General features: G+C 48.0%; 2 protein-coding genes across 2 annotated transcripts; one reads left to right on the forward strand and one right to left on the reverse strand.

Moving 5' to 3' along the window:
- Positions 1-96: 96 nt before the first annotated feature.
- Positions 97-7,424, reverse strand: LOC105074429 (zinc finger protein 552). Its single transcript, XM_074370921.1, is given in 5 exon segments — positions 97-774; positions 777-1,538; positions 5,569-5,695; positions 6,330-6,368; positions 6,985-7,424. Coding segments are annotated over 4 exon segments (1,455 nt in total). The 5' UTR covers positions 6,363-6,368; positions 6,985-7,424; the 3' UTR covers positions 97-241.
- A 785-nt stretch (positions 7,425-8,209) lies between these two features.
- Positions 8,210-16,139, forward strand: LOC105082490 (uncharacterized). Its single transcript, XM_074370918.1, is given in 5 exon segments — positions 8,210-8,656; positions 9,273-9,311; positions 9,946-10,072; positions 14,103-15,486; positions 15,488-16,139. Coding segments are annotated over 4 exon segments (1,635 nt in total). The 5' UTR covers positions 8,210-8,656; positions 9,273-9,278; the 3' UTR covers positions 15,579-16,139.
- Positions 16,140-16,766: the final 627 nt, after the last annotated feature.

Genomic DNA, 16,766 nt, shown 5'->3' on the forward strand with positions numbered 1-16,766 from the left:
AGTGTGAAGTCTCTGGTATTGAATGAGGTCAGATTAGCAGCTGAAGGATTTTTCCCACATTAACTGCACTCAGGACTTTTTGCTGGTGTGAACTCTTTGGTGTTGAATGACAGCAGAACTTTGGCTAAAGGATTTTCCACACGTCCCACACTCATAAGGCCTTTCTCCAGTGTGAACACTTAAGTGTTTAATGAGTTTGCAACTGTAGCTAAGATTTCCCATGTTCCTTTCACTCATGAGGTCATTCTCCAGTGTGAACTCTCTGATGGTAAATGAGGCTAAACTTTCGGCTAAAAGATTTCCCACATTCATTGCACTCATAAGGCCTTTCTCCACTATGAATTCTCTGATGTTGAATGAGGACGGATCTTTGACTAAAGGACTTTCCACACTCTCCACAATCATAAGGCCTTTCTCCAGTGTGAACTCTCAGGTGGTTAATAAGGTTAGATTTGCAGCTAAAGGATTTTCCACACTCCTGACATTCATAAGGCCTTTCTCCAGTGTGAACTCTTAGGTGGATAATGAGGTTAGATTTGCAGCTAAAGGATTTCCCACATTCGCTACACTCATAAGGCCTTTCTCCCGTGTGGACTTTCCGATGTGAACTGAGGCTGGAGCTTTGCTTAAAGGATTTCCCACACTTACTGCATTCATATGGCCTCTCTCCAGTATGAAGTCTCCTGTGGTGAATGAGGGTAGAGCTTCGGCTAAAGGATTTTCCACATTCACCACATTGATGAGGCCGTTCTCCAGGGTTTCCTCTCTGATATTGATGAATTTGGATCTTGGACTAAAAGATATTTCACATTCCCTATATTTATAAGGCCTTTCTCCAGTGTGGACTCTCTGATGTATCATAAAGCTCGAGAGGTAGGTAAAGGACTTCCCACATTCATTGCAGTCATAAGGCCTTTCTCCTGTGTGGACTTTCTGGTGCTGAATGAGGTTACATCTCCGGGTGCAGGCTTTTCCACACCTGCTGCACTCATAAAGCCCTTCTGCAGTGAGGGCTCTCTGGTCAACAAGCGTGCCGGTGCAGGTGACGGCTTTCTTGCCTCCTCCCCAGTTCTGATGCGTTCTTCCGCTGTGAAAGACACCCTCACAGGCATCACCGCTGTTTGCCTTCTCACTGAGAGTGGCCGGTTGATGGAGAAAGCCCATGCTGGCTAAGAAGTCCTTCCCAATCTCCCCACAGGAAGAGGATTTCCCTGACACACGGGTCGTGCAGCTCTCTACAAACAAGGCTCCAGCCACAGAACTTCTGTAGGGTATCCTTCTAATGTGCTGCCCCTGGTGCTGTTGAAGGTTGGCAGTGAAATAAAGTTGACTCCCGCACGTGTACGGTTTCTGCCCAAGATGTGTTCCCTGGTGCTCAGGCAAGTGCAAAATCTCTCTCAGGACTGGGCCACACATCTCAAAGGGCTGGGCCTTCTGGGGAGATGAACCTGCCTTGACAGTCCTGATCTGTGACACTCCTTCTACAGAAACGGTCTGTTCAGAAGGTGCTTCCTTATCTCGCACTCCATGCCAACAACCTGAAAGCAGAGAAGTGACGGTGAAGTACAAGTTCAGTCCACTGCAAGGGAGCAAAACCACCACACGTGTAATCTGGCACGTGAAACAATCAGTCCATGAACCCGTTTTCAGGGAAAGAGTTGGGGAAGTTCCTTCAGCTTGAGGAAGCAGCTGGTGTGCACCACTGGGTCCCTAAGGTCACAGAAAGGTGCAGGCCTCACCAGGCACAGGACACTAGGACAGGGTGGGGCCGAGAGGGAAAGGCACGTTCTACAGCTCATTCTTCTGTCCGTGACTCGCAGCAGGATTGTATCTGCTGGTGACATGTGATGCTATGGAGAAGTCTACTTCAGGCCCAGAAAAATCTGACTGAAAAATGGTCAACACGTGTTCAAGGATTATTAGATGCATGTACACCGCAGGACACAACAAACTGGGATAGCACTGAGGAGGGAAGAGCTGAGGAGTGAGTGAGATAAGCAGTGCAGAGATGGGGAGTAGCTCTCACCCGGGAGAGCCATAAAATGACGATAGAAATGACAAGTCAGCAAAGTGTCAAAGAATGGAGAAGGGAAGGTAGAGGTGAGGTGGGGCCACTGGTGTGGCAGCACTGAAACCCAAGTAAAACAGGACAGGTTCCTGATATATTTCAACCAAACCCTGAATTCACGGCCTCCCCCAGCTGCCATGCATCTGGGTCAGGTCCCCTCTGGGCCCATCTGGTTCAGAATGGAGTCATGTCCATCCTGGGAAGCACAGGGGACTCTTCCTGTAGCCCCAGCTGGGGAGCTGCAGGAGATCAGGATGATCCAAACCTAAGGGAAGGACAGGACAAGTCACAATACTCGCCCAGACAACTCAGCACACAACAGACCACCAGAAAGATACTTTGAAATACTAGGTACCTGTGGGCGCGGCTAGAGGGAAGATGGCAGAGTAGTAAAAGCAGGTGTTTCCTACGTGGACGACAACTGCACTGGTAGCATCTATCTGATGTGACTACTTTGCAACGCCAAGTTGCTTTAATTTTGGTCAACTGCAGCTTTCACCACTACCATGACATCAAACACAGACAAAGACACTACAAGAGAAGAAACCTACAGACCAACAGAACTGATGATTACTGGGGCTAAAGGAATCGAGAAAATACCAGCAAACTCTATTTAGCAACACAGTGAAAAAATTATACAAAATGAAAAGCTAGCATTTATTTCTAAAATGCCAGGATTGTTCAACACACAAAATTTGATCTATATAACATGTCGCATTAACAACAAAAGGGAAAAAATCTATCACCTCAATCAGTGCGATAAAACCATCCAAAAAAGTTTAAAACCCTTTCATCATGGAAATACTCAACAAACTATGAACTGAAGGAAACCAGCCTTCCATAATAAAAGTAAAAAATTTAAAGCGTAGGGCAAATATCACACTTGATGGTGAAAGAATGAAAACTATTCCACTATGATCAGGAATAAGAAAAGGATACCAGTTTCCACCACTACTCTTCAATACAGTACTGGAAATTCTAGAAAGAGCAATTAGGCAAGAAAGAGAAATAAAAGGCATCCAATAGAGAAGGAAATAGGATTATCACAGCTCAAGAAATCTTAAAGATTCCACCACAAAACTGTTAGAATAAAAGAACTCAGCAAAGGAAGGGGATACAGACATAAAATGAAAAAAAGCAGTTATATTTCTGTACACTAACAATGAACAATCCGAACAGGAAACTAGGAAAACAATTCCACTTGTAAAGTATCTATCTAGGGTCGGGGGTATACCTCAAATGGCAGAGTGCACGTTTAGCATGCTTGAGGTCCTGGGTTCAAACCCCAGTACCTCCTCCATAAACAAACAAACAAACCTAATTACCTCCCTCCCCCCCAAAAAACCCAGAGAAATAAATAAATCAACAAAATTAAATTAAAAAATAAAAAATAAAAGTATCTATCTAAAGACTAAAATATGTAGAAATAAACTTAACCAAGGAAGTAAGGCTTGTACACTAAAAACTACAAAACATTGGTCCAAAAAATTACAGACAATAAATGGAAAGACTTTTATGCTCACGGATTGGAAGACTTAACACTGTGAAGATGTCAACACTATCCGAGTCATCTACAGACTCAACACAACTGCTATCAAAATTACAAAGGCGTCTTCTGCAGATATGGAAAAATTCATCCTAAAATTCATATGGAATCTCAAGGACACCAAGTAGCCAAAATAATCTTGAAAAACAACAAAGTTGGAGGAGACACACTTTTAAATTTCAAATATTACTGCAAAACTATAGTGATCAAAACAGTTGTATGGCTGGCATAAAGACAGGCATACAGAACAATGGAACAGAATAGAGAGCTCACAAATAAGCTCTCACATATGTGGTCAAATGATTGTCAACAAGGAGGCCAAGACCATTCAACGGGGAAGGACAGACTTTTAGGCCCATGATGCTGGGAAAACTGAATATCCACATGCATAAGAATGAAGTTGGATGGATACTGTATATACATAAATTAACTCGGAATGGATCAAAGGTCTCAACTTAAGGGCTACAACTATAGAACTCTTAAAAAAAATAGAAGGAAAGCTTCATGACACTGCATTTGGCAATGACTCCTTGGATATGACACCAAGGACACAAGCAACAGTCAAAAACAGACAAATTGGACTTCATCAAACTGAAAAACTTTGGTACATCAAAGGATGCTATGAACACAGTAAAAAGCCAACTCACAGAATGGGAGAAGATATTTGCAAACCACATATCTGATAGAGGATTAATATCCAGGATATATAGAGAATTCCTAAAATTCAAACAGCCAAAAACCCAAGCAACCGGATTCAACAATTGGCCAAAGACCTGAATACATATTTCTCCAGACAAGATACACAAATGGGCAAGAAGCATGTGAAAAGATGCTCAACATCTCTAGGCCCGAGGGAAATGCAAATCAAAACCACAAGGAGATACCACTTCACACCCATTAGGATGGTTAACACCTCCTCCTTATAAAAGAGGAGTTGTCAGTAAGAATAGAAGAAACCGGAACCTCTGTGCAGCTGCTATAGAAAACAGTATGGTGGTTCTTCAAAAAAGTTAAAAACAGAACTATCATAACAGCAATTCCAGTTCTGGGTCCAATTCCAAAGGAACTGAAGCAGGGACACTAAAAGGTATCTGTATACTCATGTTCACAACTGCATTATTCACAAGAGCCAAAAGGGGGAGCACCGAAGTGTCCACTGGTGGAATAATGGGTAAACAGAACGTGGTACAGACACACGACAGAATAGTATTCAGACATAAAAAGGAAGGAAATTCAGACACATGCTACAACACAGAAGAATCTCAAGATGTTACTACTAAGTGAAATAAGGCAGACATGAAAGGACAACTACTGTGTAATTCCACCTATATGAGACACCCAGAGCAGTTAAATTCATAGAAGTAGAATGACGGCTGGGGGTGGAGGGGGGCGGCTACTGTTTAATGGGTACAGAGCTTCAGTTTGGAAGATGAAAACCTTTGGTGGACGCACGATGGTGATGGCTGCACAGAGAAGGTACTAAACGCCACTTAGAGGTGGTAAATGTTTTGTCATGTGTATTTTGCCACAATTGAAGCCGGTAAAAAGAACCTGAGCTAAGGAATCTCGCAAGAACGTTTGTGTAAGGAGTGACTATGTAAGTGACTACAAGTCAGACACAAATAAAGGTGAGCTATAGGAAGGGCATGATACTAGGGTGCCATGGAGCTAGACAGTCACCCAGCAACGGAGGGCAAGACAGGTGGGATCCATCAGGATGAACTAAAGAATAGTGACACCCAAGCCTTCCCAGTGAGGCTGTGCGGCAGCAGGTGTTGCAGTGATAAAGGATGAGAAGTAGGCATGTACTCAGCCCAGCCCCAGTTAACAGCACATACCCAGGGAGCTGGGGAAGGAAGCAGTGCCCGTGGCTTCAATGAGGACATACTTACCCCTGGAGAACAGAGAAAGGCAGAGGCTTGCCCAGGGCATAGGGGCAGCTGTAAGCGCTTACCCAGTGAGGATGTCAGTGCCAGGTTCTCCAGCATCACATCGTGGTACAGGCATCTCTGAGCTTCATCAAGGAGATCCCACTCCTCCCAGGAGAAATACAGGGCCACGTCCTCAAAGGTCACACTTCCCTGCCAGGAGACAGACAGATGAAACCACGAACGGTCTCATTCCTCAACACCCACAATCCATCTCCTCACACATCCACCCCATGGCCTTCCTCCTCCTAAGATGCCCGAATCAGAGGAGATCCCAGACCCTGGTGCCATTTGGTGTCTGCTCTCTCCTCCCACTCCCATTAACCACTCTGCTCACGCTAACGTCCATTCCGCAGCCATATGGAGCCTGTTAAGACCTAGACGATGAGATCATCTCTCCCATCCGACCCAGACGTCTGATCCACTACCTCCAGAACAGATGCCTAACTTCACAGGCACTTGTTCCAAGTCTGACGCTTCCTCCCCACAACCACCTCCTTCTCACCAGAAAGAAAGGAGACCTGCAATTCCCTGAACCAGCTCAGTCCCACCTGCAAGGACTTCCCATTTTTGTGATAAGCTTCCACATCTCTTTCCATTCGCGGCCTGAAATGGGAACCCTTCCATGTAAGCCCTGGACTCCACTCAGGACCCTGAGCTACGATTCTCCGGGGCCTCCACCCTCAAGGGCCGGGAAAATGGTAGGTGACAAGTCTCACGACAACGCAAATTTGGAGAAAACAGGGGTTTGGAGAAAACAGTGAGAAACGAGGACACCTCCACTTACCTGTATAGCTTCCAAAACCACTTCTGCATCCATGGAAACCTGCGGGAAGAGGCAGGTCTTAGAGGGATGTCAGCATGGAAACTTGCCAGGGGCTCAGGCCTTCCCTGTACCCGTGGTGGGCACCGGAGCCAGGTAACTCCGGGCCGACCGTCTAACCTCGGTAGGGTCTCTCAGCAGTTGTGTGTCCTTCGAACAACCATCAACCCCCCTCTGCCTCAATGTCCTCATCAGCCATACAATTTGTTCTTCTACTGAACAGCCGTTGGGAGATTTTTCAAGCCTAACTCAGGTCAGGTCTCTCCTCCTCAAAACTTTCCAAGGTTCCCAGGGCCCCACAAGGAAGGTAAAACTCCTCCACCTGCCACTGCAGCTGCGACTCTACCACCTCTGCCCCTCGCAGAAGCAACGTGGGCCCCAGGTTTCCCGAACGTTCCGGGCTGTCCGACCTCCAGGCCTCCACACCTGCAGGTCCCCCCGCCTGGGGGCCCGTCCCCGCGCCGTCACGCCGTCTGTCAGAAACACGGCCCCACCCGCGGCCGCCTCCCCGGCCTGGACCCCGGCGCCCGGGCCGCAGGCACGCGAGCAGGCGCCCCGCACTCGGGGCTCTAGTGTCCGGCGGGAGAGGGCGGTGCGGGCCCGGAGGACGCGCGTTTACCTGAGGCGGGTCCCTCAGCGCGGCCGCCGCCACCGGAGCAACGGGCGGAGCCGAGAGCTGACAGTCGAGCGTCCCGGGAGGACACGGCACCAACGTCCCCAGGCCGGCCTCGCGGGCGGCGATGTCCCAGACCCTACAATCGCCTCTATTCTCTGGGGACGAAGCCTCTTCTCGAGCCTTCTCTGTCTGTCACCTCGGAGCCCACCGGACGCTCCCAACCTTCCCACCCCGAGAACCGCCAAAATGACCGCCACGGAAACACCGGAAGTCCCGCCTTCATCTGGCGCGCCCTCACGGAAATGCCGGCTCTCTGGATGTTGACTGGGTGTGCGCCTCTGCCGCTCAACGCGGAGCTCTCTGGGTAGTGGAGTTCCTCCAGCCACACAGGCCTCCCCCGGGGACGCGAAGCGCCTCTCTCTCAGGAAAAGGGGCCAGCGGCTCCCTGCAGCGGCTCAGAAAGGACCGCCCTGTTCTTCCAGGTCGGGGAGAAGCTTCGCTTCCTCTCAAAGGGGAGGAAGGCCTGTTTGAGGGGACGCGGAAGTGCGCTTATAAAGCCTTCGATCCTATTGAGCTCTCAAGTGTTCAGACGTGAAGCCGTCTCCAGTGAACAGAGTAATTCTCTCTAGCAAGTCTATAGTTAGAAATATACAGAGGACTACTCTTTAGGAAATAATAGCTATTTTGATATTTCATATAGTTAAAGTATCAACTGCATATTAGGAAAATAATGTGCATTTATAAACGTTTTAGTTTTTTACGGAGAACAATTTTATGTTTTATGGATTAGGCGGTGTTTCTCACTTGATTGGGAACTATCATTGAGTAACAAGAAGCCCAGATCCCACTGTAGACATCTGCTTCACAGCTGCACATATGCCTCGTCTTCTTACTGTGGACCCGTGACTTTTTTCTTGTTCTTAAAGCCCTTGTGAAAACATACTAAGCTCACAAAAATGACTATAACGCCTCACTCTGCGCGCATTTAAAGAGCGATAAGATAATGTATAAGCACCTGCCGCTACCGGCCGGCGTTCACTATATACTTGCTAGAGAGAATTACTCTGTTCACTGGAGACGGCTTCACGTCTGAACACTTGAGAGCTCAATAGGATCGAAGGCTTTATAAGCGCACTTCCGCGTCCCCTCAAACAGGCCTTCCTCCCCTTTGAGAGGAAGCGAAGCTTCTCCCCGACCTGGAAGAACAGGGCGGTCCTTTCTGAGCCGCTGCAGGGAGCCGCTGGCCCCTTTTCCTGAGAGAGAGGCGCTTCGCGTCCCCGGGGGAGGCCTGTGTGGCTGGAGGAACTCCACTACCCAGAGAGCTCCGCGTTGAGCGGCAGAGGCGCACACCCAGTCAACATCCAGAGAGCCGGCATTTCCGTGAGGGCGCGCCAGATGAAGGCGGGACTTCCGGTGTTTCCGTGGCGGTCATTTTGGCGGTTCTCGGGGTGGGAAGGTTGGGAGCGTCCGGTGGGCTCCGAGGTGACAGACAGAGAAGGCTCGAGAAGAGGCTTCGTCCCCAGAGAATAGAGGCGATTGTAGGGTCTGGGACATCGCCGCCCGCGAGGCCGGCCTGGGGACGTTGGTGCCGTGTCCTCCCGGGACGCTCGACTGTCAGCTCTCGGCTCCGCCCGTTGCTCCGGTGGCGGCGGCCGCGCTGAGGGACCCGCCTCAGGTAAACGCGCGTCCTCCGGGCCCGCACCGCCCTCTCCCGCCGGACACTAGAGCCCCGAGTGCGGGGCGCCTGCTCGCGTGCCTGCGGCCCGGGCGCCGGGGTCCAGGCCGGGGAGGCGGCCGCGGGTGGGGCCGTGTTTCTGACAGACGGCGTGACGGCGCGGGGACGGGCCCCCAGGCGGGGGGACCTGCAGGTGTGGAGGCCTGGAGGTCGGACAGCCCGGAACGTTCGGGAAACCTGGGGCCCACGTTGCTTCTGCGAGGGGCAGAGGTGGTAGAGTCGCAGCTGCAGTGGCAGGTGGAGGAGTTTTACCTTCCTTGTGGGGCCCTGGGAACCTTGGAAAGTTTTGAGGAGGAGAGACCTGACCTGAGTTAGGCTTGAAAAATCTCCCAACGGCTGTTCAGTAGAAGAACAAATTGTATGGCTGATGAGGACATTGAGGCAGAGGGGGGTTGATGGTTGTTCGAAGGACACACAACTGCTGAGAGACCCTACCGAGGTTAGACGGTCGGCCCGGAGTTACCTGGCTCCGGTGCCCACCACGGGTACAGGGAAGGCCTGAGCCCCTGGCAAGTTTCCATGCTGACATCCCTCTAAGACCTGCCTCTTCCCGCAGGTTTCCATGGATGCAGAAGTGGTTTTGGAAGCTATACAGGTAAGTGGAGGTGTCCTCGTTTCTCACTGTTTTCTCCAAACCCCTGTTTTCTCCAAATTTGCGTTGTCGTGAGACTTGTCACCTACCATTTTCCCGGCCCTTGAGGGTGGAGGCCCCGGAGAATCGTAGCTCAGGGTCCTGAGTGGAGTCCAGGGCTTACATGGAAGGGTTCCCATTTCAGGCCGCGAATGGAAAGAGATGTGGAAGCTTATCACAAAAATGGGAAGTCCTTGCAGGTGGGACTGAGCTGGTTCAGGGAATTGCAGGTCTCCTTTCTTTCTGGTGAGAAGGAGGTGGTTGTGGGGAGGAAGCGTCAGACTTGGAACAAGTGCCTGTGAAGTTAGGCATCTGTTCTGGAGGTAGTGGATCAGACGTCTGGGTCGGATGGGAGAGATGATCTCATCGTCTAGGTCTTAACAGGCTCCATATGGCTGCGGAATGGACGTTAGCGTGAGCAGAGTGGTTAATGGGAGTGGGAGGAGAGAGCAGACACCAAATGGCACCAGGGTCTGGGATCTCCTCTGATTCGGGCATCTTAGGAGGAGGAAGGCCATGGGGTGGATGTGTGAGGAGATGGATTGTGGGTGTTGAGGAATGAGACCGTTCGTGGTTTCATCTGTCTGTCTCCTGGCAGGGAAGTGTGACCTTTGAGGACGTGGCCCTGTATTTCTCCTGGGAGGAGTGGGATCTCCTTGATGAAGCTCAGAGATGCCTGTACCACGATGTGATGCTGGAGAACCTGGCACTGACATCCTCACTGGGTAAGCGCTTACAGCTGCCCCTATGCCCTGGGCAAGCCTCTGCCTTTCTCTGTTCTCCAGGGGTAAGTATGTCCTCATTGAAGCCACGGGCACTGCTTCCTTCCCCAGCTCCCTGGGTATGTGCTGTTAACTGGGGCTGGGCTGAGTACATGCCTACTTCTCATCCTTTATCACTGCAACACCTGCTGCCGCACAGCCTCACTGGGAAGGCTTGGGTGTCACTATTCTTTAGTTCATCCTGATGGATCCCACCTGTCTTGCCCTCCGTTGCTGGGTGACTGTCTAGCTCCATGGCACCCTAGTATCATGCCCTTCCTATAGCTCACCTTTATTTGTGTCTGACTTGTAGTCACTTACATAGTCACTCCTTACACAAACGTTCTTGCGAGATTCCTTAGCTCAGGTTCTTTTTACCGGCTTCAATTGTGGCAAAATACACATGACAAAACATTTACCACCTCTAAGTGGCGTTTAGTACCTTCTCTGTGCAGCCATCACCATCGTGCGTCCACCAAAGGTTTTCATCTTCCAAACTGAAGCTCTGTACCCATTAAACAGTAGCCGCCCCCCTCCACCCCCAGCCGTCATTCTACTTCTATGAATTTAACTGCTCTGGGTGTCTCATATAGGTGGAATTACACAGTAGTTGTCCTTTCATGTCTGCCTTATTTCACTTAGTAGTAACATCTTGAGATTCTTCTGTGTTGTAGCATGTGTCTGAATTTCCTTCCTTTTTATGTCTGAATACTATTCTGTCGTGTGTCTGTACCACGTTCTGTTTACCCATTATTCCACCAGTGGACACTTCGGTGCTCCCCCTTTTGGCTCTTGTGAATAATGCAGTTGTGAACATGAGTATACAGATACCTTTTAGTGTCCCTGCTTCAGTTCCTTTGGAATTGGACCCAGAACTGGAATTGCTGTTATGATAGTTCTGTTTTTAACTTTTTTGAAGAACCACCATACTGTTTTCTATAGCAGCTGCACAGAGGTTCCGGTTTCTTCTATTCTTACTGACAACTCCTCTTTTATAAGGAGGAGGTGTTAACCATCCTAATGGGTGTGAAGTGGTATCTCCTTGTGGTTTTGATTTGCATTTCCCTCGGGCCTAGAGATGTTGAGCATCTTTTCACATGCTTCTTGCCCATTTGTGTATCTTGTCTGGAGAAATATGTATTCAGGTCTTTGGCCAATTGTTGAATCCGGTTGCTTGGGTTTTTGGCTGTTTGAATTTTAGGAATTCTCTATATATCCTGGATATTAATCCTCTATCAGATATGTGGTTTGCAAATATCTTCTCCCATTCTGTGAGTTGGCTTTTTACTGTGTTCATAGCATCCTTTGATGTACCAAAGTTTTTCAGTTTGATGAAGTCCAATTTGTCTGTTTTTGACTGTTGCTTGTGTCCTTGGTGTCATATCCAAGGAGTCATTGCCAAATGCAGTGTCATGAAGCTTTCCTTCTATTTTTTTTAAGAGTTCTATAGTTGTAGCCCTTAAGTTGAGACCTTTGATCCATTCCGAGTTAATTTATGTATATACAGTATCCATCCAACTTCATTCTTATGCATGTGGATATTCAGTTTTCCCAGCATCATGGGCCTAAAAGTCTGTCCTTCCCCGTTGAATGGTCTTGGCCTCCTTGTTGACAATCATTTGACCACATATGTGAGAGCTTATTTGTGAGCTCTCTATTCTGTTCCATTGTTCTGTATGCCTGTCTTTATGCCAGCCATACAACTGTTTTGATCACTATAGTTTTGCAGTAATATTTGAAATTTAAAAGTGTGTCTCCTCCAACTTTGTTGTTTTTCAAGATTATTTTGGCTACTTGGTGTCCTTGAGATTCCATATGAATTTTAGGATGAATTTTTCCATATCTGCAGAAGACGCCTTTGTAATTTTGATAGCAGTTGTGTTGAGTCTGTAGATGACTCGGATAGTGTTGACATCTTCACAGTGTTAAGTCTTCCAATCCGTGAGCATAAAAGTCTTTCCATTTATTGTCTGTAATTTTTTGGACCAATGTTTTGTAGTTTTTAGTGTACAAGCCTTACTTCCTTGGTTAAGTTTATTTCTACATATTTTAGTCTTTAGATAGATACTTTTATTTTTTATTTTTTAATTTAATTTTGTTGATTTATTTATTTCTCTGGGTTTTTTGGGGGGGAGGGAGGTAATTAGGTTTGTTTGTTTGTTTATGGAGGAGGTACTGGGGTTTGAACCCAGGACCTCAAGCATGCTAAACGTGCACTCTGCCATTTGAGGTATACCCCCGACCCTAGATAGATACTTTACAAGTGGAATTGTTTTCCTAGTTTCCTGTTCGGATTGTTCATTGTTAGTGTACAGAAATATAACTGCTTTTTTTCATTTTATGTCTGTATCCCCTTCCTTTGCTGAGTTCTTTTATTCTAACAGTTTTGTGGTGGAATCTTTAAGATTTCTTGAGCTGTGATAATCCTATTTCCTTCTCTATTGGATGCCTTTTATTTCTCTTTCTTGCCTAATTGCTCTTTCTAGAATTTCCAGTACTGTATTGAAGAGTAGTGGTGGAAACTGGTATCCTTTTCTTATTCCTGATCATAGTGGAATAGTTTTCATTCTTTCACCATCAAGTGTGATATTTGCCCTACGCTTTAAATTTTTTACTTTTATTATGGAAGGCTGGTTTCCTTCAGTTCATAGTTTGTTGAGTATTTCCATGATGAAAGGGTTTTAAACTTTTTTGGATGGTTTTATCGCACTGATTGAGGTGATAGATTTTTTCCCTTTTGTTGTTAATGCGACATGTTATATAGATCAAATTTTGTGTGTTGAACAATCCTGGCATTTTAGAAATAAATGCTAGCTTTTCATTTTGTATAATTTTTTCACTGTGTTGCTAAATAGAGTTTGCTGGTATTTTCTCGATTCCTTTAGCCCCAGTAATCATCAGTTCTGTTGGTCTGTAGGTTTCTTCTCTTGTAGTGTCTTTGTCTGTGTTTGATGTCATGGTAGTGGTGAAAGCTGCAGTTGACCAAAATTAAAGCAACTTGGCGTTGCAAAGTAGTCACATCAGATAGATGCTACCAGTGCAGTTGTCGTCCACGTAGGAAACACCTGCTTTTACTACTCTGCCATCTTCCCTCTAGCCGCGCCCACAGGTACCTAGTATTTCAAAGTATCTTTCTGGTGGTCTGTTGTGTGCTGAGTTGTCTGGGCGAGTATTGTGACTTGTCCTGTCCTTCCCTTAGGTTTGGATCATCCTGATCTCCTGCAGCTCCCCAGCTGGGGCTACAGGAAGAGTCCCCTGTGCTTCCCAGGATGGACATGACTCCATTCTGAACCAGATGGGCCCAGAGGGGACCTGACCCAGATGCATGGCAGCTGGGGGAGGCCGTGAATTCAGGGTTTGGTTGAAATATATCAGGAACCTGTCCTGTTTTACTTGGGTTTCAGTGCTGCCACACCAGTGGCCCCACCTCACCTCTACCTTCCCTTCTCCATTCTTTGACACTTTGCTGACTTGTCATTTCTATCGTCATTTTATGGCTCTCCCGGGTGAGAGCTACTCCCCATCTCTGCACTGCTTATCTCACTCACTCCTCAGCTCTTCCCTCCTCAGTGCTATCCCAGTTTGTTGTGTCCTGCGGTGTACATGCATCTAATAATCCTTGAACACGTGTTGACCATTTTTCAGTCAGATTTTTCTGGGCCTGAAGTAGACTTCTCCATAGCATCACATGTCACCAGCAGATACAATCCTGCTGCGAGTCACGGACAGAAGAATGAGCTGTAGAACGTGCCTTTCCCTCTCGGCCCCACCCTGTCCTAGTGTCCTGTGCCTGGTGAGGCCTGCACCTTTCTGTGACCTTAGGGACCCAGTGGTGCACACCAGCTGCTTCCTCAAGCTGAAGGAACTTCCCCAACTCTTTCCCTGAAAACGGGTTCATGGACTGATTGTTTCACGTGCCAGATTACACGTGTGGTGGTTTTGCTCCCTTGCAGTGGACTGAACTTGTACTTCACCGTCACTTCTCTGCTTTCAGGTTGTTGGCATGGAGTGCGAGATAAGGAAGCACCTTCTGAACAGACCGTTTCTGTAGAAGGAGTGTCACAGATCAGGACTGTCAAGGCAGGTTCATCTCCCCAGAAGGCCCAGCCCTTTGAGATGTGTGGCCCAGTCCTGAGAGAGATTTTGCACTTGCCTGAGCACCAGGGAACACATCTTGGGCAGAAACCGTACACGTGCGGGAGTCAACTTTATTTCACTGCCAACCTTCAACAGCACCAGGGGCAGCACATTAGAAGGATACCCTACAGAAGTTCTGTGGCTGGAGCCTTGTTTGTAGAGAGCTGCACGACCCGTGTGTCAGGGAAATCCTCTTCCTGTGGGGAGATTGGGAAGGACTTCTTAGCCAGCATGGGCTTTCTCCATCAACCGGCCACTCTCAGTGAGAAGGCAAACAGCGGTGATGCCTGTGAGGGTGTCTTTCACAGCGGAAGAACGCATCAGAACTGGGGAGGAGGCAAGAAAGCCGTCACCTGCACCGGCACGCTTGTTGACCAGAGAGCCCTCACTGCAGAAGGGCTTTATGAGTGCAGCAGGTGTGGAAAAGCCTGCACCCGGAGATGTAACCTCATTCAGCACCAGAAAGTCCACACAGGAGAAAGGCCTTATGACTGCAATGAATGTGGGAAGTCCTTTACCTACCTCTCGAGCTTTATTATACATCAGAGAGTCCACACTGGAGAAAGGCCTTATGAATGCAGTGAATGTGGGAAGTCCTTTAGCCAAAGCTACAGCCTCAATAGCCATATGAAAGTTCACACTGGAGAAAAACCTTATGAGTGCATGGAATGTGGAAAATGTTTTAGTCAAAGATCTAATCTCATTCAGCATCAGAGAGTTCACACTGGAGAAAGGCCTTATGAGTGTAGCGAATGTGGGAAGTCTTTCAGCCAAAACTTCAGCCTCATTTACCACCGGAGAGTTCACACTGGAGAACGGCCTCATCAGTGTGGTGAATGCGGAAAATCCTTTAGCCGAAGTTCCAGCCTCATTCACCACAGGAGACTTCATACTGGAGAAAGGCCTTATGTGTGTAGTAAATGTGGTAAATCCTTTAAGCAAAGCTCCAGCTTTAGTTCACATCGTAAGGTCCATACAGGAGAAAGGCCTTATGAGTGTGGGGACTGTGGAAAATCATTTAGCCATAGCTCCAACCTCAAGAACCACTGGAGAGTTCACACAGGAGAAAAGCCTGTTGAGTGCAGTGACTGTGGGAAATCATTTAGCTGTAAATCTAACCTCGTTAAACACCTGAGAATTCACACTGGAGAAAGGCCTTATGAATGTGGGGCATGTGGAAAATCCTTTAGCCAAAGTTCCACTCTCATTCAACACCAGAGAGTTCACACTGGGAAAAGGTCGTGAATACAGTCGATGTGGGAAAAATCCTCCAGCCACAATTATTTTTGACCTCATTCAACAGCAGAGACTTCACACTAGTGAAAGGCTTTAGATGTGCTGGGATGTAGTTTCCTTCTAGTGTAATCACACAGGAAGAGAGAAACTGAGGGAGTCATCTAAAATATCTGTAAATCCACGTTGGGGACATTCTCCTTACAGTCCAAGTATGTGAGAATCTTTCAGGAGTTGTGTTACACCTTCTTACCTGCCCAGGACCCTTGCCAGATTTATGTCACTGCCAGTTCTTTGGCAGGATTCATTTCACCTCTATCACCTGGCAGGTCCACACAGTGTGCAAAAGTTAGGTCCCAACATTCTCAGGGTGCTGACTTCTGTCCCATCCCCGTTTGCAGGGGGAAATAAGAGTGGTCTCAGGCCGTGTGGGGTCCTCATTCCTGTCTCATTTCCAGGTTAGGGCATGGACTGGCTCATTTTAGGTCCAGTGGACCTGATCTGAATTCTGTTGGTGATTTTCCAGGAAGGACTGCATTTTCAAGGATATGTCAGTTTCTGGGGACACTTATCTTGAATTTTCCCAGCCTCCAGGTCACCAACTGCATGCCTCATGTTTGTTTGCATTTTGTAATAATAAAGGCACTAATGTTTAAGCCACCTCTGACCTTCAGGTTCTGTTCCTGGGTGGTGAGCTGAAAACAGCTGGGCTCTACCAGCATTAGGGACTGCACAGCTTTCACGGGGTCCTGTGTGGTGTGCCTCAGACACGTCAGGGTGATTGAAGAATGTAGGTCTCTTTCTGGCTTTAGCCCCGAGTACATTGTTGCCCAGGGTCTCCTAGGAAGGACTGCCGAGTTTTGTGGTCCTCATTTGTGGACTTGGTGTCAGGGTTCTTTGTGAGCTCAGTGAACACCCTGAGGAGCCAGGAAGTTGTGACACCCTCCCGTGCTTCTGGGAACAAAATGGATTGTTTTTCTTGGTCACGGTGAGTATCACGTAATGCTCAGCAGTTGCCCTGCAAAAGAACCACATGCCCTGATCCCCAGTCCCCAGAATTCACTAGATAGTGCCACTGAAAGACTGAAGGGCCAAGGGGGAGCATGCTGGTAAAGTGCCACTGGAGCAGAGGAGATGGCGGGGAAGTAGGTGGGGTGCCCCTGCTCACACTGCATCCACAGATGCTCCAGTGAGTGTGACTGTGCAGTATCAGTGTGCACAGATGCACAGAAATCCTCAGGACCTCCAGGCATGTGTGTCTTTTGTGGCTGAGGTCATTGTCAGAGAA

This window comes from Camelus bactrianus, chromosome 9 (assembly GCF_048773025.1).
Source record: "Camelus bactrianus isolate YW-2024 breed Bactrian camel chromosome 9, ASM4877302v1, whole genome shotgun sequence".
NCBI lineage: Eukaryota > Metazoa > Chordata > Mammalia > Artiodactyla > Camelidae > Camelus > Camelus bactrianus.